The sequence below is a fragment of the Pogoniulus pusillus genome, chromosome 23 (genome assembly GCF_015220805.1).
Source record: "Pogoniulus pusillus isolate bPogPus1 chromosome 23, bPogPus1.pri, whole genome shotgun sequence".
NCBI classification, from domain to species: Eukaryota; Metazoa; Chordata; class Aves; order Piciformes; family Lybiidae; genus Pogoniulus; species Pogoniulus pusillus.
This window is the reverse complement of record NC_087286.1, coordinates 19,514,836-19,537,282: the sequence shown is the minus strand read 5'-3', so window position 1 is coordinate 19,537,282 and position 22,447 is coordinate 19,514,836. Positions and strand designations below refer to the sequence as shown.

General features: G+C 51.0%; 1 protein-coding gene and 1 long non-coding RNA gene across 2 annotated transcripts; one reads left to right on the top strand and one right to left on the bottom strand.

Moving 5' to 3' along the window:
- Positions 1-6,971: 6,971 nt before the first annotated feature.
- Positions 6,972-10,251, top strand: HTR5A (5-hydroxytryptamine receptor 5A). Its single transcript, XM_064162960.1, has 2 exons — positions 6,972-7,901; positions 8,853-10,251. Exons 1-2 carry the CDS (start codon positions 7,164-7,166, stop codon positions 9,183-9,185), a joined length of 1,071 nt encoding a protein of 356 aa, XP_064019030.1. The 5' UTR covers positions 6,972-7,163; the 3' UTR covers positions 9,186-10,251.
- A 3,806-nt stretch (positions 10,252-14,057) lies between these two features.
- LOC135185741 (uncharacterized) lies at positions 14,058-21,084 on the bottom strand. The gene is made up of 4 exons (XR_010306581.1): positions 20,859-21,084; positions 20,522-20,765; positions 16,207-16,334; positions 14,058-14,781 (listed from the first exon to the last, which is right to left on the bottom strand). It is a non-coding gene; the product is annotated as an uncharacterized LOC135185741 (long non-coding RNA).
- Positions 21,085-22,447: the final 1,363 nt, after the last annotated feature.

Here is a 22,447-nt window from a genome sequence, read left to right as displayed (position 1 = left end):
TCTGCAAGTGCATTCAGACAGCATGTCTGGATGCAAAAAGTGGGAGCTGGGGTTGAAGAATGGTAAACAAAATTTAAGTGATGATGCCTGGACAGATGGGCAGAGTCCAATGGGATGGGGTTCAATAGCTCCAAGTGCAGGGTGCTGCACTTTGGCTACAACAACTCCATGGAGAGATACAGGCTGGGGTCGGAGTAGCTGGAGAGCAGCCAGACAGAGAGGGATCTGGGGGTGCTGATTGATACCCGCCTGAACATGAGCCAGCAGTGTGCCCAGGTGGCCAAGAGAGCCAGTGGCATCCTGGCCTGCATCAGGAATGGTGTGGCCAGCAGGAGCAGGGAGGTCATTCTGCCCCTGTACTCTGCACTGGTTAGACCACACCTTGAGTACTGTGTTCAGTTCTGGGCCCCCCAGTTTAGGAGGGACATTGAGATGCTTGAGCGTGTCCAGAGAAGGGCGACGAGGCTGGGGAGAGGCCTTGAGCACAGCCCTACGAGGAGAGGCTGAGGGAGCTGGGATTGGTTAGCCTGGAGAAGAGGAGGCTCAGGGGTGACCTTATTGCTGTCTACAACTACCTGAGGGGTGGTTGTGGCCAGGAGGAGGTTGCTCTCTTCTCTCAGGTGGCCAGCACCAGAACAAGAGGACACAGCCTCAAGCTGCACCAGGGGAGATTCAGGCTGGAGGTGAGGAGAAAGTTCTTCCCTGAGAGAGTCATTGGACACTGGAATGGGCTGCCCGGGGAGGTGGTGGAGTCGCCGTCCCTGGGGCAGTTCAAGGCAGGATTGGACGTGGCACTTGGTGCCATGGTCTGGCCTTGAGCTCTGTGGTGAAGGGTTGGACTTGATGATCTATGAGGTCTCTTCCAACCTTGGTGATACTGTGATTACCTGCGTTCTAGACGTTGCCTTGACAGGATGTACACTTGCTTGTGCAGACTGGCTGGCAGTGAGCAGAGCTTTCAGCGTTGGTGGAAGTATGCAGCAAGTTTATGAGTGCCTTTAAACGTTGTTTAAGCTAGCAGCTCCACCTACCCTGTAGACTGAAAGTCTCATTTGTTCATTCATTAAGTATGCTCAGCAAAAACATCTCCTTGTCCATCCCCTCTCCCTTTTCTGCCAGGTATTAAAGTGCAGAGGTTGAGAAGGTCTGCATGCAGATTTACAGTATTAGCCCATTTGCCCTGTGCCCCAGAGCAGCTACTGCACAGATGTGCACATCGGCAGTGACGCCGATCCTGTTGGGAATTCCCTCCCAACCTCCAACCACCATCTACAGCGTATGGGATGAGATTGAACAAGGCCAAGTGCAGGGTTCTGCACTCTGGCCACAACAACCCCAAGCAGCACTACAGGCTGGGGACTGAGTGGCTGAGAGCAGCCAGGAAGAAAGGGACCTGGGGGTGCTGGTAGAGAGGAGCTGAAGATGAGGCAGCAGTGTGCCCAGGTGGGCAGCAGAGCCAATGGCATCCTGGGCTGGCTCAGGAGCAGTGTGGGCAGCAGGACAAGGGAGGTTATTCTGCCCCTGCACTCAGCACTGCTCAGGCCACACCTTGAGTGCTGTGTCCAGTTCTGGGCTCCTCAATTCAAGAGAGATGTGGAGGTGCTGGAAGGTGTCCAGAGAAGGGCAGCAAGGCTGGGGAGGGTCCTGGAACACAAACCCTATGAGGAGAGGCTGAGGGAGCTGGGGGTGTGCAGCCTGCAGAACAGGAGGCTCAGAGCAGAGCTCATTGCTGTCTACAACTACCTGAAGGGAGGCTGTAGCCAGGTGGGGTTGGTCTCTTCCCCCAGGCAACCAGCGACAGAAGAAGGGGACACAGTCTCAAGTTGTGCCAGAGGAGGTCTAGGCTGGATGTTAGGAGGAAGTTGTTGTCAGAGAGAGTGATTGGCATTGGAATGGGCTGCCCAGGGAGGTGGTGGAGTTGCTGTGCCTGGAGGGTGTTCAAGCAAAGCCTGGATGAGGCACTTAGTGCCATGGTCTGGTTGACTGGATAGGGCTGGGTGCTAGTTTGGCCTGGATGATCTTGGAGGTCTCTTCCCACCTGGCTGATTCTATGATATGTAGAATTGGAAGGTAAATACCATCAATGGTACTCAGAAGCAAGCAGCAGTTAATGTCTCTCCTGGAGGGAACCCTGACCAATCTAGGGAGATCTGGCCACCTTAAATTCCTCTGAATCAATGCAGATGTGAGCTAACCCTGACCTTGTAGCATGGATTCTTTCCTCAGAGACTTTCACAGATGTGATCATTCCACTCACTACAGATCCCAGCTCTCCACTCGTTTGATATCCAGAGAAAACCAAAGGGCTCAATCTGTGTAAAGCATTTTGTCTTTAAACCTACCAACATTCAGCCACTCCCAGAATCTGGTGCATTCAGCCAAAGTACAGGAAGATTGCACAACAAGAACTGTAGAATGATCTAGGTTGGAAGAAACCTCTGGAGATCATCTAATCTGATCCCCTTGCCATCAGCAGGACCATCTTCTGCTGGATCATTCCTCAAAGCCCCATCCAACCTGTCCTTGAAGACTTTCAGGGTTTGGACATCCACAGCTTTTCCAGGCAACCTGTTTCAGTGTCTCACCACCCTCACAGTAAAGAATTTCTTCCTAATAGGTAATCTAAATCTCAAATAGCCCACTTTGAAATCCTTCTCCCCCCACCTTATTACTACATCCCCTAATAAAAAGTGCCTCCCTGTCTTTCCTGAAGGCCCTCTTTAATGAATTTAAGGTCTCAATAAAATCTCTCTGGAGCCTTCTCCAGCGTGAACAACTCCATCTCTCTCAGCCTATCCTGAAAAAAGGAGGTGCTCCAGCCTTTTGATTGTCCTCATGGCCCTCCTCTGGACCTTTTCAAGCTGTTCCATGCTTTTCTTGCACTGGGGGCCCCAGAGCTGGTCACAGGATGACAAGTGTGTCAGTGTTTTGTACTGAGAACCCCCAAACTGGACATAAAATTCCATGGTCTGTTGGATAGAGGGAAATAGCTACATCACTCAACCTAATGGCTGTGCTTTTGTTAGTAGAGGCCAGGATGCTCAACAGCACATTGCAAACTGCAGCTTCCTGCCCAAATCCAGGTCCTCTTCTGCACAATGCTGTTACCCAGTCAGTCTTAAGCCCGGGCTACTTCCACCCCATCCCAGGTACAAAGCATTGTATTTCCATATATTCTATCCATGTATGTATTTGTCTGCATTTTCTCTTCCCAGTTATTACTCAACTAAACCACTCAACTCCACATCCTGCTCATGGATGTTTATTAAAGTCCAGTAAGTAAGATAATAAAAATATTAATATTTGTTATTAGAACATAATCCAGCTCTATTTCTTCAAATTTAATAGACTTTATTTCTATTTTCCTTAATTTTCTAAAAACTCTATTTGTTCCTGAAGTAAATAATCCCCCATATCTTTTCAGGAGCACATATTCCATGATTTGTGGTTGATCCTGTCCATTTCTGGGCTTCATAGGCTTTTCTGGGAAAGGCCCAATCAGTGAAAAGCTGTCAGTCCTAGAAGTTGCTGAGTATTGGAGAATAGAATAGAATCAACCAGGCTGGAAGAGACTTCTAAGCTCATCCAGTCCAACCTAGCACCCAGCCCTAGCCAAGCAACCAGACCATGGCACTAAGTGCCCCAGCCAGGCTTGGCTTCAACACCTCCAGGGACAGTGGCTCCACCCTGGGCAGCCCATTCCAATGCCAATCACTCTCTCTGCCAACAACTTCCTCCTAACATCCAGCCTAGACCTCCCCTGCCACAACTTGAGACTGTGTCCCTCTTCTGGTGCTGGTTGGCTGGGAGAAGAGCCCAACCCCAGCTGGCTACAACCTCCCTTCAGGTAGTTGTAGACAGCAATGAGCTCTGCCCTGAGCCTCCTCTTCTGCAGGCTGCACACCCCCAGCTCCCTCAGCCTCTCCTCACAGGGCTGTGCTCCAGGCCCCTCACCAGCCTTGCTGCCCTTCTCTGGACACCTTCCAGCACCTCAACATCTCTCTTGAATTGAGGAGCCCAGATCTGGACACAGCACTCAAGGTGTGGCCTGACCAGTGCTGAGTAGGAGGGACATTGAGATGCTTGAGCGTGTCCAGAGAAGGGCGACAAGGCTGGGGAGAGGCCTTGAGCACAGCCCTACGAGGAGAGGCTGAGGGAGCTGGGATTGGTTAGCCTGGAGAAGAGGAGGCTCAGGGGAGACCTTATTGCTGCCTACAACTACCTGAGGGGTGGTTGTGGCCAGGAGGAGGTTGCTCTCTTCTCTCAGGTGGCCAGCACCAGAACGAGAGGACACAGCCTCAGGCTGCACCAGGGGAGATTTAGGCTGGAGGTGAGGAGAAAGTTCTTCCCTGAGAGAGTCATTGGACACTGGAATGGGCTGCCCGGGGAGGTGGTGGAGTCGTCGTCCCTGGAGCTGTTCAAGGCAGGATTGGACGTGGCACTTGGTGCCATGGTCTGGCCTTGAGCTCTCTGCTAAAGGGTTAGACTCAATGATATATGAAGTCTCTTCCAACCCTGTTGATACTGTGATACTGTGAGTACAGGGGCAGAAGAACCTCCTTTGTCCTGCTGGCCACACTGCTCCTGAGCCAGCCCAGGATGCCATTGGCTCTGCTGCCCACCTGGGCACACTCCTGGCTCATCTTCAGCTCCTGTCTACCAGCACCTCCAGGTGCGTGGCTGCTCTCAGCCACTCAGTCCCCAGCCTATAGCACTGCTTGGGGTTGTTGTGGCCAGAGTGCAGAACCTTGCACTTCGCCTTGTTCAATCTCATCCTAATGGCCTCTGCCCACCCATCCAGCCTGGCCAGGTCCCTCTGCAGGGCTCTCCTACCCCTCAACAGATCCACATCTGCACCTAATGAAGTCATCTACAAACTTACTGATGCTGGACTCAATCCCCTCATCCAGATCATAAATAAAGATGTTGAACAGGACTGGGCCCAGCACTGTTCCCTGGGGCACACCACTGGTGACAACTGCCAGCTGGATGTGGCACCATTCACCACCACTCTCTAGGCCTGGCTCTCCAGCCAGTTCTTGACCCATATCAGAGTGAATCTGTCCAAGCCATAAGCTGCCAGCTGTGCCAGGAGCTTGTTGTGCAGACAGTGTCAAAGGCTTTTCTGGAGTCCAGGTAGACTCCATCCACAGCCTGCCCCACATTCATCTGATGATAAAAGGAGATGAGGTTGGTCAGGCAGGACCTGCACCTCCTAAACCCATGCTGGCTGGGCATGATTCTTTGGTCATCCTGTAGGTGGTTCGTGATGGCACCGGTACCCTGCAAACCAGGAACTGTAAGTTTAGGAAAGCCTGTGAACTCTTTGAGTTGTGAGTATAAAATGTACTTTTCCCAAAATTGTCTGTACTCTTGTGCATAAAAGATCAAAATAATCTTCTCTCCTCCAAAAAGCTGGCAGTATGTTTCCAATATGGTGTTAGAGTCTGCAAGGCTACACCTGTTGTAGTAACTACAATAAGCAGGTTCTGTTCTCTTTCTGAGGATGAATACCACAGAGTCCAGAGCAGGGAACTCCCATCCCACTGAAACAAGTTTCCAGACCTGTTTTGCCTTGTGTTTCACTTGGTAGTGCAGAGAAAGAAGTAGCAGCACTAGAAAATGTCCTGTTTCATTAGCCCTCGTTATTGTTGCTTTGCTATTTCTCATTAAAATATCCAGAGAGATTCAAAGGAGAGCAGAAAGCACCACTTTGGTTTTATGCTCTGTACACACAAGTGCAGTATTCACCAGGTACTCCCCTGAACATTCTCCCCCAGCTCTGTAAAAGTGTAGCTCGCTGGCAAATGTCTTTGTCACTGATGCTCAGCACTAACGCCTGCCCTTACTTCTCCCCACAAGAGGTGCAGACTGTGAGCCTCGTGGTAGTGCCTACCAGCATATGTCATCTCCGACCCAAAAGCTCTCTGGACCCATTATCCCAAGGACTGTCCAGAGAAGCAGGTGCCAGCAGTGGCACATTCCTGCCTGAATGCATCCCTACAGCTGGCTGGCATCCCTACACGGAGCTGGTGCTCTGGAAACCTGCTCAGTGGGTTTAAATTCTGCCTTCCTCTGTGAGGCCCAGAATCTCACTTCTCATCACAAGCAGCGTGACAAAAACCAGGTGAAACGCTCACAGATTTCATGAATGGCTGATGCTAGTGAATTAGCGACCTATAACAGCAGCCAAGTGATGGATGATTGCTAACAAAATGCCTGCCAATTGCTAACAAGTTAGAAAACGCCAGAGCAGAAGTTCCCAAAGAAAGAATCCCCCTGCCACATTGTCCCTGCACAGAATAACCAGGATTGCTAAGGGGCTCGCTGGACACAGGCTCCAGCAGAGAGAGGAGCTGCAGAATTCCCATGGCACCTCGCTGAGGTGTTTTCAGAAGAGCCCAGGTACGATTCCTCAGGGTGAGAACTTTCTGCCTTTGATAGGGAATACGCCCCGCTGGGGCAAAGGCACCCCGAGGACGAGCGGCGCGGACAAAGCCGCGGCTGCAGCCTGCACGGTGCGGGCTGCGAGAAGCGGACGGCGGGGAGCGGCTGCCCGCGCTACCCTCGCCCCGCTGCGCCCGGCGCTGGTTCCGACGGACAATTCGCTGGCTGAAATGACTAAGCACGAAGTCGCCAGCCCCGAGCCGCCCCAGCCCCGAGCCCCTACTCGCTCCGCACCAGCGCACGGCGGGACACACACGCACACACTCACCTGCCCGCCCAAAGCCTCGCCAGCCACCAGCACCGACTCCTCCGCAGAGGCCGCCGCTCCCCTGCCTGCTTTCCTCTGCCTGGGTTCCGCTGCCGCGGCTGCAGACAGCACCGCCCCGCTCCGTTCCGCGCCGCCCCGCAGCCGCGCACCCCGCCGCGCCCGCGGAGCCGCCGCCTCCTGCCGCCGGGGCTGAAGCGCCGGGGCGGGCCGGGGGCTTCCGTCAGGAGGCGGCTGACGCAGGACTCTGCTTCCTCCGGGGCATGAAGACCCCGGCGGCGGGCAGCGCAGAGCTTGGGGCGTCCGGGGATCTTCCGCGCCCGCGGTAGGGCGGCGCCGCCCCCCCCCCCGTCCCTGTCCCTTCCTCGACCCGGAGCGGGGACTGCGCGGGGACTGCGCAGCGCCAGCACCGCCTCGCTCCGCGCAGCGCGGCTGCCCCGGAGCCCCCGGCATGGAGCGCCTGCTCAACCTCAGCTGCCTCGCCGAGGCGACGCCAGACGCCGGCAACCGGAGCGGGTCCTCCAGCGGCCCGGACGGCAGTCGGGTGCATCTCTCTGTCTTCAGCGTTCTGGTCCTCACTTTGTTGGCCATGCTGGTGGTGGCCACTTTCCTCTGGAACGGGCTGGTCCTGGCCACCATCCTTCGGGTTCGCAGTTTCCACCGGGTGCCCCATAACCTGGTGGCCTCCATGGCCATCTCTGACGTGATGGTAGCAGCCTTGGTCATGCCCCTCAGCCTGGTGCATGAGTTATCAGGGCGTCGGTGGCGGCTGGGCCGATTGCTCTGCCAGGTGTGGATCTCCTTTGATGTGCTGTGCTGCACCGCCAGCATCTGGAATGTCACAGCCATTGCCCTTGACCGCTACTGGTCCATCACCCGCCACCTAGAGTACACGCTCCGCACCCGGCGCCGCATCTCCAACATCATGATCGCCCTCACCTGGGCGCTCTCTGCCTTCATCTCCTTGGCCCCGTTGCTTTTTGGCTGGGGAGAGACTTACTCGGAGAACAGTGAAGAGTGCCAGGTCAGCCAGGAGCCTTCCTACACCATCTTCTCCACCTTTGGCGCCTTCTACCTACCCCTCTGTGTTGTGCTCTTTGTGTACTGGAAGATCTACAAGGCTGCCAAGTTTCGATTTGGGTCTCGGAAGAGCAACTCCATCACCCCCATTGCACCAGAAGCCATGGAGGTAGGTCGTCTCGGTTGTGGTTTGCTCTAGCCAACTGCTTGAAGTAGCCAAGCCCTTGCAGCAGTTGAGGGAGACTTTAGAGCTAAAGTCTGCATGCAAATAGCAGCCCTCCAAAGTCCTGGAAATCCTTGAGGCTTTCATGGGAGGATTGACTTCAAAGCTTTCAGGCCCAGTCTTTGGACTCCTCCTGAGTTCCCAGCTGTGAGCACACAAGGTGTAGCTAAAGCAGCTTTGGGCCAGCTGGTGAGCCTGGGCTTCACGTGGGTGTGCGGTGACTCACGGGCATCCCCCCGTGGAAAGCTGAATCAGTGATTGTGAGCATGAGTAAGGGGTCACCGTTCCTCCTGTGGGGAGGTGCGTGGGGGTGTGAATGGATGGGATCCCATCTCCACTGGGGACAATAACTTGGCCAGTAACTGTGGCTTTAGCTGTGGGTTTACCCAGACAGAAGACACAGGTGCAGAACATCCTTGCAAATCCTTCCTAACTGGCTGTACCAAGTCAGTTCATCCCAGGCATGGTGACTGCGCACTGTAAAGACTTCTTGAGGCGGGGGGGAAGGAAATGTGTGCCCATTTTCTTGCCTCTCCTGCTAAGAAGGACTCTTAAACTCAATGAGTTCAGGGAAACCAAGGAGACTTCTGTGCATGCCATGTGTGTGTGTGCTTGTTCTCCTGATCTGATTGTAAATGGGGAAATAATCCTATTGTGATGCTGCGTGAGCAATTCCATGTGCCCATATATCACTGCTCTCTTGAGCCTGACTTAAAAACAGTCTCTGCTCTCCAGAAGAGGGTCATGCAACCACTCTCCTCTCCATTAGAGTGTGATGTAGATGGCGGGCATTTCCCTGTCAGCTCTGCCCATCACTTGTCTAGATTGGTTGTGTACCTGCTGTGGGATCAGCTGACTTAAGGCACATATGGTGCAACTTGTGTTTGTGTTTGGCAGGCAAAAGAAGCTGCCCAGCAGCCACAGATGGTCTTCACTGTCCGTCATGCCACTGTTACATTCCAGACGGATGGAGACACATGGAGAGAGCAGAAGGAAAAGAAAGCTGCCCTCATGGTGGGCATCCTTATCGGGGTCTTCGTGCTCTGCTGGATCCCCTTCTTCATCACGGAGCTCATCAACCCCCTCTGCTCGTGCAACATCCCACCCATTTGGAAGAGTATTTTTCTATGGCTAGGCTACTCAAACTCCTTTTTTAATCCACTCATCTACACTGCCTTCAACAAAAACTACAACAATGCCTTCAGGAACCTATTCTTTAGACAGCACTGAGCAGAGCAAGATTTCCTGCTGTCCCAGGAAGCTGATTTCAACTGTCAGTGGATCCTACCAAGTTCTTGAGGAAGTTGGGAGCCACAGAAACCGAGGTGATGCTCAACACACATTCCCATGGGCTGTATGTCCCAGCAGCAGTCCTGGTTCCTTCGCAGATTCACCATCTCAGTCTCTAAGTCACCTGCTATTTTTACTGCAAATAGCATGTACAAGTTCCTCTGGCCAGCAGCATGGCATTCCTCTTGCAGTGTCCCACTGCTTTCCTCCTGCCTTCCTAGGGCCGACGTGTTTGGTGGCAGCAGTGGTGCAGAGGAGTCTTCTAGCAGGAGTAACAGCCTGGTTTGGCCACTGCTAGTGTCTCACAGCACTGCTCAGCTTTGTCCCTGTGCAAAGCTGAAACCTTTTTGTGTCAGGAGGTTTTGTGACTGTACCTGAAGTCAGATATTTTATGGCTTGACTGAAAAGGCCATTTGTCCTCTCTTTCACCAGGAGAGATTGTTCAGTGTTTGCATTTGGGGAACAAAACGCTCAGTAAGGGTTAAGGGCAGACTCCCAAGTACAAAGCCTTTTCTCACATACCTTGGCAACAAGGGATTGTGCTATTTACTACTGGATTCTGTGCAGTGAGTTTTTTAAAACAATACTTGTTGTGAAAGCTTAATGCATGGTGCACCCTGGGCAGGAGAGAGAGCATGGGAAATCCACCTCTTGGGCTCTGACCGATACATGTAAGCATCTGCCTCAGACCTTAAGTTTCAGAAACATCAGCTGTAAATACGTTAATCTTGTGTCTGTGCTTCCCATTCTAAACCATCAATGTGTTTTAAGGAGCCAAGGGGTAGGTTTCCTGTAGTTGCAGGAGATGGAAGGAGTGTATTTCAAATTGCTTGTCAATGAGGAGCTGTATTTTACTGTTTCTGAGTGCAATTCAGCTCTTCTTGAAACCAAAGGAAGCTTCCCACTCTGTTTCTGTGAGGACTGGACTGTTTGCAGAGGGCCTTTAATGACTGATGATGTTTCATTCTAGAAGCATAACCAAACCATAGAGACTCTTTGCGGTGAGGACCAGACTGAAATAGTTATTTTGCCCACTTCTCTTCCTTCCTCCTAAGGTGTAGGGCAGACAATGAGGAGGGAGTGTTGCCCTCTATGTCAATGAGCAGCTTGAATGCGTGGAGCTTCATCTTGTGAGTGATGGCGAAGAGACTGAGTGCCTATGGGCCAAGGTAAAGGGAATGGGACATTACAGTGGGGGTCTGCTGCAGACCACCAGACCAGGAAGAGCAAATGAATGAGGCACTTTATAGACAGATGGGGGTTGCTGCCCGTGCACAAGCCCTGTTCCTCATGGGGGACTTAACCACCCTGACATCTGTTGGAAAGATAATACAGCAGGGCATAGGCAATCCAGGAGATTCCTGGAATGCATCAATGATAACTTCCTCCTCCAAGTGACAGAAGAGCCAACAAGAAGGGGTGCCATGCTGGACCTTGTTTTCACCAACAGAGAGGGACTGGTGGGGAATGTTAAGCTCATGAGCAGCCTTGGCTGCAGCAACCATGAGATGTGGTGCTCGAGGCTGTGCTCTAGTGATGAAGGATGCTGGGATGAAGGTTGGACTGAATGCTCCTGGTGATCCTTTCCAACCATAGTGATTCACAGTGATTAGATGTTGTGCTGAGGGCTTTGGTTTAGTCAAGGACTTGTCAGTGTGAAACCAATGATTGGACTTGATGAGCTTGAAGGGCTTTTCCAGTCTAAGAAATTCTGTGGTTCTGTGTCAGTCCTGCCTGGTCATTATTGTTCTGCTGCCTCTCTGCTTTTCCATGTAGTCAATATAGTTACAGTAGTTGGCATGTTACTCCTAGAATTAAAATCATGCATTTCATGATGCCCACAAAAGAACATTAGTTTTAGATATTGCTTTTGTATGGGGCAGCCACTAAAATCAGATCAGAACTCAAATGGAGGAGAAAAAGACAAGATGGGAATTAGAACAACACAATTTCATTTCAGATATCTCAAGAAGAAATAAAAGGGGGAAAATGTTGATAAATGAGGGGAAAGCTTCCTCAGGGGGTGAGTAGGATTAGTTCCCATCATTAGCAGATTGTGAGCTTAGCAGATTGTGAGCAGCCAGGCAGAAAGTGACCTGGGGGTGCTGGTAGATAGTAGGCTGAACATGAGCCAACAGTGTGGCCATGAGAGCCAATGACATCCTGGCCTGTATAAGGAGCAGTGTGGCCAGCAGGACAAGGGAGGTTATTCTGCCTCTGTGCTCAGCACTGCTCAGGCCACACCTTGAGTGCTGTGTCCAGTTCTGGGCTACTCAATTCTAGAGAGATGTTGAGGTGCTGGAAGGTGCCCAAAGAATGGCAACAAAGCTGGTGAGGGGCCTGGAGCACAGCCCTGTGAGGAGAGGCTGAGGGAGCTGTGGGTGTGCAGCCTGGAGAAGAGGAGGCTCAGGGCAGAGCTCATTGCTGTCTACAACTCCCTGGAGGGAGGTTGTAGCCAGGTGGGGTTGGGCTCTTCTCCCAGCCAACCAGCACCAGAAGAGGGACACAGTCTCAAGTTGTGCCAGGGGAGGTCTAGGCAGGACATTAAGAGGAAGTTGTTGTCAGAGAGAGTGATTGGCATTGGAATGAGCTGCCCAAGGGGGTGTGGAGTCAATATCCCTGGAGGTGTTGAAGCCAAGCCTGGCTGGGGCACTTTGTGTCATGGTCTGGTTGACTGGCTAGGGCTGGGTGCTAGGTTGGGCTGGATGAGCTTGGAGGTCTCTTCCAACCTGTTTGATTCTATGATCAGATGTCAAAATTGTCACTGGTCTGTTAAATCCATCAAAAATCCTGGTAGAGTTACTTAAAGAGTCTTCTATTTTTGTTGGTTGGTTGGGGGGTTTGTTTGGTTTGGATTGGGTTTTTTTCCCTTTTTAGTGTCTCAAGACAGTGAAAACAGAAGCAGAGCTGAAGATGCTATCAAATATTTCAGTCCTTTTAGGACCAGTTAGAGAAACATCCATCAGGACTGCCAGAGCTGTAGCTGACCCTGCCTTGCAGCAAAAGAAGTGCCAGGGTGGCCCTTGGGATCCTTTTCAACACTATTTTATACCAATCTGTTAGAAATATTAGCTAAAGTCCTGCCCTTGTTGAAAGCAGTGGACAAACCTACAGTGACTTGAAGCAAATCGGACCTGTATGCAGCATGCCTTGTCTGGTCAAAGCATGGGCTTGGTGTTAAATGGTTCAAGGGAAAGCTGGGTGGAAATGGGAGCAATCTTCTAACTCCCCTGACAGAGTGTCTGAACTAACCAGGGACTCCTCTGTCTACAGAGAGTAAAGAGCACTCTGCATGTGTGACACATTTTAAAGTGTTATTAGTGACATCCCTGGCATCACCAAAACAGTGATAAACTTTAGTGCTACTGTGGTTTTTTTTTTCACTGGGGATATAAAGGTTGCATTGCTTTGTCTGGACAGTCCATCACCACTGCAGAGTTGTTATTGTTGAGAACTTTTGTTGTGTCAAAGGTTGTTTAGCCAAAAAAAAGAGTTGAAAAAACTGCTTCTTGACCCTGGGCAGAAGTTTGGCTAAGCCTGATAGTGCCTGAAAGGAGAAGGCTGCTTCTTAGCCCCCCCCCCCCATGGCAACACTTTAATCACTAAAGCCTGGATTAATCAGGAAGTTGGACTTCAGTCCATCATGTTAACAGAGGACCTCACGTCTACACAATCCCATTTCAGCCCTGGCTGCATCCATCCCTGTTTTTATTGGCACTGTGATGAGTGTTGCAGATTCTCTCTCTGTGTTCTATAGGATCTTTGCACGAGAATCAGCTGCAAAATCCAATTAGGATCCCATGTCAGCATGCAAAAAGTATACTGAAATCTGTGGGGAAAAAAAACCCTGCCTTTGCTGCAGCTCAGTGCTGGATGAAGCTGCTTTTCATTATATCCTGTGTTTATTCATGACAAGGAGACAGGAAAGGATCTCAAAATGTCACTAAATTCTAATTTGTCTGCGGTCATGCACAGCCCATAACCTCGTGAATTGCATCCTCATTGATTTGACAACCCACATCCCATACAATCCCTCTTGATCTTCTGCTAATAACAACTTTCACATGGTCATAAGTTTTGTTCCTTTAAATCCTGACTTAATTAGCAGCTACGTTATGGACTAATTCCTGCTGCTCTTGCTTGAGACTTAAGACCACTGATTTATCTAAATATCATTGCTGCAATGTAATGTGATCCTGTAGGAAAAGCATCAGTATTCTGGAGCTTGTGCTGAAGAGTCCTATCAAAACATGCCACAAAGGTCTGAGAGCAGTGGAGGGGCACAAAGAAACCCTGAGTGAGGGGCCTGGAGCAGAGCCCTGTGAGGAGAGGCTGAGGGAGCTGGGGGTGTGCAGCCTGCAGAAGAGGAGGCTCAGGGCAGAGCTCATTGCTGTCTGCAACTACCTGCAGGGAGGCTGTAGCCAGGTGGGGTTGGGCTCTTCTGCCAGGCAGCCAGCAACAGAACAAGGGGACAGAGTCTCAAGCTGTGCCAGGGGAGGTCTAGGCTGGATGTTAGGAGGAAGTTGTTGGCAGAGAGAGTGATTGGCATTGGAATGGGCTGCCCAGGGAGGTGGTGGAGTTGCTTTTGCTGGAGGTGTCGAAGCCAAGCCTGGCTGGGGCACTTAGTGCCATGGTCTGGTTGATTGGCCAGGGCTGGGTGCTAGTTTGGCCTGGATGAGCTTGGAGGTCTCTTCCAACCTGCTTGATTGTATGATTCTGTGAAATCTCTCAATATTCAAACAAAGATGCTGAGTGGGCTCCCAGAGCCCCAGATCGTGTTTGAAGACATGCACAACCCCTAGCTTCAAAGTCTGTGTGTTGTATCTCCTTGTTTCCATTTATTAAACAGAACCAGTGGTGTGAAGAGATCTGCCTCACTGAGGCTTTGTGAGGACTGATTAGTAAATGCTTATCCTCTACCAGGAAGGTGGAACACTCTACCCTGAATACCAAGCAGCATGGTGAATCCAGCTTCTATTTAATTCCCTGGAAAGACATCATTACCCATTACTATTGAGTTTCCCATACAATTTAATGGCTATATAATACTTCCAGAAAAGATTTAACTAACTTTCTTCCACTCACAAGTAATTTATTTTCCTCCCAATGCCCTGGCAGTTCAATGAACATCTGTATCAGAGCTTGATAGTTAGGGCAGCTACGGTGCACACTGAATGCTGTCTGCTGGACGTCTCCTTGCAGTGCTGAGTGCACACTGTCCAGGTTCAAGGAGCAGCAGCTCTCTAGGCAGTCTGCTTCTGCTTTTCTTTTGTTCTTTAGGAAGAAATAAAGGTCACAAAATAATGCCTTTGGATTACATAACAGGTTGGCTGACTGCTTTCCTCTTCCACCCCCATCCTTTCTTCTCAATGCAGGCAGGTCAGGCAGCTGGCTCCAGGACATATGCTGATCCTGCGCAGCCAGAGGTGGGCCTTGCATGGCTTCATCTCCTCTGAGCTTCCTTGGGCTCTTCTAAAAATTGCCACTGGGAAATGTGGCCTTTAAACTGGCAGAAGCAGCTCAAAGTGGGAGTTTCCTGGAAGTAAAGTTGCAGGCAATTAAAGACATTTCACATGGCAAAGTTAATTAATGACTTCGCTCCAGTGACTGCTGTGGTGAGATACAACTGTCAAAGTGATTCCCCCTTTACTCTGCTCTCATCAAACCCCTCCTGGAGTACTGTGTGCAGTTCTGAAGCCCCCAACACAAGAAGGACATTGAACTGGATGTGATGTCCAGAGGAAGCCACAAAGATGCTCAGAGGTCTGGAGCACCTCTGCTATGAGGACAGGCTACAAGAGTTGGGGCTCTGCAGCCTGCAGAAGAGAAGGCTTGGAGGACACCTCAGAGTGGCCTTCCAGTATCTGAAGGGGGCTCCAGGAAGGCTGGGAAGGGACTACTGACAAGGTCTTGTAATGACAGGATGAGGAGGAATGGGTTTAAAGTGGCAGAGGGGAGATTGAAAGTGGACGTTAGGAAAGGGTTGTTCGCAGTGAGGGTGCGACTGGCACAGGTTGCCCAGGGAGGTTGTGGAGCACAGAAGCACCCAATGTGATCAAAGATCACATTGGGTGCTTCTGTGCTCCACAACCTCCCTGGAGGTGTTCAGGGCCACTTTGGATGAAGTCTTCAGCAACCTGTTGTAGTGGGAGGTGTCCCTGTCTATGGCAGAGGGTTGGAACTGGCCGAGCTTTGAGGTCTCTTCCAACATAACCCATTCTATGATTCTATTTCTGTGCTGTAGTGATTTGGGCTGCTTTGTTCATGAGGTCCTCGTTGCCATTTTACTCCTGGATCCCTTATTTTACAGGCATTGGTACAGCAGCAGACAGGACCACCAGTAAAGTCACAGTGAACCCAGCAGGGGCATCATTAATGCTCCTGGTGGGAACAGTGGGGGAAACATCTGTGGCAAAATCTGCATCCCCACTGCTGAACACACTGCACTGACACACCCTGGCTGAACATCATGAAACTGCCAGGGTACTCGTGGAATTTAAGAGGTGGCCAAAGAGCTCTTTAAATCACTACTATATTCAATAACACTGAAGGTCTGAGGAAGTTGTAGGAGACTGGAAGAGAGCTGAAGTTGTGCCAGTATTTTAAAAGGGCAAATTGGGAGAGCCAAGTATTTATAAGGCTAATGCTGTTACTGATTTACAGCTTGAAATTGATCCTTGGCAAAAATGTGGAGCAGCTGATAAAGGACTCAATGAATAAAAAATTACAGGAAGTAAATATAATTAAAATCAATCCCATTGATGTCTGTCTCTGATTGCAGTGCATGGCTCATTGCTGATGGAGACATAAAGTGTTCACTCCTTGATAACAGATCTGACCTGACAGCATTCAACACTTCCATGAAGAAAAAGTGAAAGAAACCAATATGAGGTTCCAAGTGTCCAATCACTGCTAGTGACTCACGGTCTGGAAGAGGTGAAAATACAAAAAGTGAAGTCACCTGTACAGAGAAATGAGGATGCAGAGAGGCTGGGGGCAAAGTCATGAACCCAGGAGCAGTGGGACAGGGTCCTTGTTGCAGGTGAGGAGGCGTGGCTGCATCTGGAAGCATCGTGAGCTGAACATGTTCTGTGGACAAGTAGAATCACAGCTCACAGGATGTTAGGGGTTGGAAGGGACACAAAGAGATCATTGAGTCCAACCCCCCCTGCCAGGGCAGGACAGTACTAACACAGAGCACAGAGGATCACATCCAGACAGGCCTTGAAAGGCTCCAGAGAAGGAGACCCCACAGCCTCTCTGGGCAGCCTGTGCCAGTGCTCTGGGACCCTTCCAATAAAGAAGTTCCCCCTTGTGTTGAGGCAGAACTTCTTTTGCTGCAACTTACACCCATTGCTCCTTGTCCTGTCCCAGAGAGCAGTGAGCAGAGCCTGTCCCCCCACTCCTGGCAGCCCTCAGATACTTATAAACATTTATCAAATCCCCTCTAACTCTTCTCTTCTCCAGACTAAGCAGCCCCAGGTCCCTCAGCCTCTCCTCATAAGCCATGCCCTCCAGTCCCCTTATGTGTGCAGGGGCTGTGTCCAACTATGCATTTTATTCTAGACACTGGAGGGGAGAGTGCCATGATCTGGTTGATTGTCTAGGGCTGGGTGCTAGGTTGGACTGAATGATCTTGGGGGTCTCTTCCAGCCTGGCTGATTCTGTGATTCTATGATTTCAGTTCATTGCATTGTTGCAGTTCCCCCTCCATGCTGCTGCCAGGCAGTCAGTCTCACTGCAGGTCTCTCATCTGTGTGGGTTCCTATGCTAGCCAAGTCAAATGCTTGCCCTAATCATCCCCAAAAGTGAGACAGATGGGCTTTTTCTCTGCATCTCCCAGTGCAGTGCACTGCTGGCATTCCTCTGCCTAACTATCAGTTTCAGAGGTGGGAACAACAGTTTCTGCAGTGCCAAACCCCATTTGGTTTGCAGCTACCTGCTTGGTGGATGGGACCAAGCAAGGCTGAGTGCAGTTCCAGGGATGGGTGCCACTCACCCACCATTGTTCTCTGACATCAGCTAAGATGGGGGAAAAGAGAAGAGGGCCTATAGCATCACTGAAGCATCACTTCAGACCTCTGCTGAGGCCTTTCCAGTTCTACCTTACTTCTACCTGCCCTCCCTGCATCTGGTGACTCCAAGCCTGGCCAGGCTGCACCTGCCATGGAAGCAAAATGGAGCAGAAGAAATTTCTTCATCCTGTTTCAGCCCTAATCTCAGGGGAAAATTTCCCTCTCTGGGAAAGGACACATTTTTTGCATGGCTTAGGCATCCACCCTGCCTGGCTCAATCTCCTTTCTGCTGCTGCTTGCAGAGGGAGGAAATCTGTTTCATCCTCAGCTACCTGCTGCTGGCCAGGACCCTGAGTTTGTTTGAGCACTGGTGTGAAATGCTGTGTTTTTCATTCCTCATGCAACACCATGGCAATGCTTCTCACTTGTCCCTTTCCATCACTGCTTTGATGTTATGCACAGGTCCCACCTTGGCTGCTGGTGCAGAGGAGGGTAACCTTTCCAAATTATCACCTTTAATTGTCAGGAAAACCTCCTTGTCTCTGCACTCAAGGTGCCAAATCAACAGCTGAGGTGCCACAACATCCAGAAACCTGCTTCCTCTTGCCTGAGCTACACAGTTCAAGGTCTGAGTAGCCTGGCTCTTCATAAGACACCTGGCTGGGCAGTCCTCAGGGTTCAACCATGCCTGGTCTGGCCCATTTTACTAAGGCCCATCATGTGTCCCACCTTCCTGCTGCTCTCCTGTGATGCTGCATTGGATGTTGGGAAGCTGTTCACACGTTGGTCAGGGTGCTGCCTCTGTAACATCTTCCTGGCCTGGCACAACTGGCCCAAACAGGACTATTTCCAGCTCAAAAGAGTCTGTGGCACGGAGATTGTGGTGAAAATTAACATGATCACCTTTCAATCCCCTTCTCAATCTGCCTTGTGTCCTGCCCCACAGGTTGGCTGTGCTCCTGCCAGGCAGATTTTGTGAGGGCAAATCAGAGCTCAGGGTCGTGGAGCTTTGCAGTTCACATGGAGACCTGCTTACAAGGAGGGGGAAGAGTAATTCTGATACAGTGCCAAACTTGCCTCTTTCAGTGGGCACCAGAGCATATGGAGCCTCTCTCACAATTGCCTGGGAGTTGCAGGTCTGTGATGTTTTTTCTCCCCTCAGCTGCTCTCCTGGTGCCAAAGTGTGCAGGTGCATTAAGGCAGGATGCCCCTGCTGGGTGCCTTGGACCTTCCACCCAGACGTGGCAGCATTGGGGTGAATATTAAACAGACAGGAGAAGTAGAACAGATGCAAAGTGCAAGTACAGTGTGCTGGCACAGGGGGTTACTTGATATCTGGAACTGAACAGAAGAAGAATCTGCAAGTCCACAATAGTAAGCAACTAAGCTTTTCTGAGGTTTTCAAAAAGGAAGTGGGTAGGTGCTGAGGTGAGATGATGCAGCACTCAGCCACACTTTTCTGCCTCCCACAGGTTTGCAGCACAATCCTCAGCCTTACCAGGGACTTCAGAGCACATTACCCTGACTAAAACCCTAGGGCTGCTTTATAAACTGTTAATAGCTGCCAACCAAAATGAGTGTCAGGGCTGTTTCTTGTTCAAATGAGCCTTTAGAATGCCTGGAGAAGACTACAAGCAGCATAAACCCTTTAAATTTCTTCTGGAACCCCAGCAGTGGCCAGAGTTTGCATGCAGAACAAAGCACATTGAAATGAAACTCATTTCATAAAATCATAGAATCAAACAGGTTGCAAGAGAGCTCCAAGCTCAGACAGTCCAACCTAGCACCCAGCCCTGGCCAAGCAGCCAGACCATGGCACTAAGTGCCCCAGCCAGGCTTGGCTTCAACACCTCCGGGCACAGCAACTGCACCACCTCCCTGGGCAGCCCATTCCAATGCCAATCACTCTCTCTGACAACAACTTCCTCCTAACATCCAGCCTAGACCTCCCCTGCCACAACTTGAGACTGTGTCACCTTGTTCTGTTGCTGCTTGCCTCGCAAAAGAGACCACCCCCAGCTGGCTGCAGCCTCCCTTCAGGTAGTTGTAGACAGCAATGAGCTCTCCTCTGAGCCTCCTCTTCTGCAGGCTGCACACCCCCAGCTCCCTCAGCCTCTCCTCACAGGGCTGTGCTCCAGTCCCCTCCCCAGCCTTGCTGCCCTACTCTGGACACCTTCCAGCACCTCAACATCTCTCTTGACTTGAGAGGCCCAGAACTGGACACAGCCCTCAAGGTGTGGCCTGAGCAGTGCTGAGCACAGGGGCAGAAGAACCTCCCTTGTCCTGCTGGCCACATAAGCATGATTGTCACAGAGGGAGACTTCAAGAAGAGGGCTCTCTCACAGCCTCAGCCTTTCAGTGCTGGTAATGGGTGAGGCATTTGCTTGTTTTAGGACACTTTTTGCTGCAGAGAAGCTTGCATGCCCCCGTGCAAGCCAGCAGGACTCCCATCCAGCACAGGCACCCAGTGCTAAGGTGATGTGCTGTGCTTTTACCTGAAGTCTGGCAGGACCATGTGGACCTGCAGGCAGCCCAAAGCCTGCTAAAAGAGAAGAGGCAGCTCAGGAGGAAGGCAGCAGGGTAAGGAGAGAGTGTCTGGCTTCCCACAGGCTCCATGCCTTGGCTCTGCAGGCAGCCACCGAGGCAGCCGCAGCTTCAGGTGACAGCCTGCACACCCTGCTCACCTCTGCTGCCCTGCGGCTTGGCAGCGGGCAGGCAGCAGGATGACTCCGGGAACGCGCAGGGAAGGAGATGAGGTCAAAAGCACCATCTGGCCCACTCACCTTTCTGCTCCTTTGTGGCCAGATAAGATCCTGTTTGGCAAGACGTGAGGTCGAGGGCTGAGTGTGCTCTTATCTGCTCGCGGCTGGCAGCACAGGGCAGACAGAGACTGAATATATTTCACTTCCTTCTGCCAGTTGCTATGCAGGGTGGGGGGAGAGAGAGGAGCAATATCCCTTTTATTGTTCCCAGATGTGGACCTTGCAGGCAGTGAGCTGCTTAGATGCTTGGACTTTCCTTTTTTCTTTCTTTCTATTGTCTCATGGCAGTGGAGCACCTAAATAACCCAGACAACCTGAAGCTTAGTGCAGATGCTGGAAGGAGAGGAGAAGTGCACTCTCTGCTGCTGGGAAAGTATCCTCCCCAGCTTTGTGAGATGCCTCAATACTGTGCCAATTTAGCAGTGTGTACCTGTTGTTCAGCACGTGGATACTCAGCTCCATACAGCCCTCCATAAGTGGAAATATCTCTCTTACTTACTCTCCACAGCTGCTCTGGCAGCCCTCTGAACCGGATCAAATCCGTGGTCCTCTTTCCCCATTGAGTGCTCTGAACTTGGAGATGCTTTGAAGCAGGATTAGCACTGTACATTTCCAGCCTTCTTTATGCAGCTTTACTCTCTCTAACATGTTTATTCCATGCCAAGGTAGAGCACTCTGTCTTGCTCTTGCCAGCAGGAGTCCTAAGTGGTGCACGTTCCACAGAGCCAGGGACTTCAGGGCATCTGCAAGGAGAGAAGACAGCACTGAGTTACCTCAAGCCTCACTGCCCCAGATACTACATCCCACAGGTCTGAGTAAGCAAGGAAAGCAGTTACCCAGATTGTCTGGTGATACTGGCTCTGAAGAGTGGCTATTTTATTTTATGGGTAGGGATGCAATTTTTTAACACGTTGATGTCCTTAGAAGCCTTTAAAGACATGGATGACTACAGGAGTATCTTTTGTCCTGTGTGTTCTGAGCAGAGCAGGGTAGGAGTCACCTGAAGACATACACACAGCAGATCCCCAGATTCATTGCCTCGAGTGCTCCTGCCAAGCAAACAGAGCTGTGCACTTAAATATACCCAGGAAAATGTATTCTTCCTGGGCACAATGGCCAGCCCACAAGCACTGAAAAATCACAGGATCATAAAATGCTGGGGAACTGGAAGGGACCTTGAAAGATCATTCATTCCAAGCTCTCTGCCAGAGCAGGACCCTCCTCCCTCCCTTTATTTTTGCAGTCCAGTTTTCATTTACATTATTACTTTTATCTCTCTTCTCCCCCATCTCCCTCCTTTCCTTTCTATCTATTCCCCCATCTCTCTCCTTTTCTTTCCACCTCTACCCTTTCCTCTTTATCTTCCTCTTTTCCTTTCCATTTCCCTCTTTTCAGCACCACCTACCTCCCCTTTCCACCGTACTTGCTGCTTTCCCACCCCACACCACGTTTTGCCCTTTTATCCCCCAAACCCAACCCAGAGCACCTGGGTTCTATTGGAGTCTCCTCCCACCCCAGGTGTGACCACTTTGCCCTCCCTGCCCACTCCCCTTTATAATGAGCCCCAGGAAAGGCAGAAGCCCTAAGCTTGCCCAACTGGGCAGAGGGATCCTCCTCCCATCATCACTGGTGAGTCCCCAAGGGTGCATCACTGGGTGAATGGTGGAGGTGATCTAAAGGCCGGGGGGCCTGCTTGGCCCCCCGGCTTGGTAGGGTAGGGACTTGAACATCAGCTCATTACTTGAACATCAGCTCACGGGCACTGGCTGGGGCTCCTCACTTTAGGCTGAGCTTCTCTTTGTTTAGCTGCTTACTTGTGATGAGCTGAAGTACTTGGCTGAAATGGAAGCTCATGGGTAAGTAGGATTGTGTTGTCATAGAGTTAGTTTGGTTGCAAAAGCCTTCTAAGATCCTCCAGTCCAGCCACCATGGCTATTAAACCACATCCCAAAGTGCCATGGCCATGTGTTACTTGAACACCATGAAGTGTTTAATCATTTGGGTTGAAAATTGATGGAATTATTTTGTTTGAATCCACAAATCATTTGGGTTTAAGAAAAAAACACCTTTAAGATCATCCAGCCCAACTACTAAGGCTGGGGATAAACTGTGGTCCTCAGCACCACGTCTCTGTCTCTTTGAGACATCTCCAGGGATGAGGATTCAACCACCTCCCTGAGCAGCCTGTGGCAGGCTTGGAGAGCCCTTTCAGTCAGCAAGCTGCTTCTCCTATCCAGCTTAACCTTCCCTGGGGCAGCTTGAGGTCATTTCCTCTCCTATCACTTGATACTAAGGAGAAGAGGCCAACCTCCACCTCACTCCAACCTCTTTTTTTAGGAAGCTGTAGAGAGAAATGAGTCTTCCCCTCAGCCTCCTCCACACTAAACACTCCCAGGTCCCTCAGCTGCTCCTCCTCAGCCCTGTT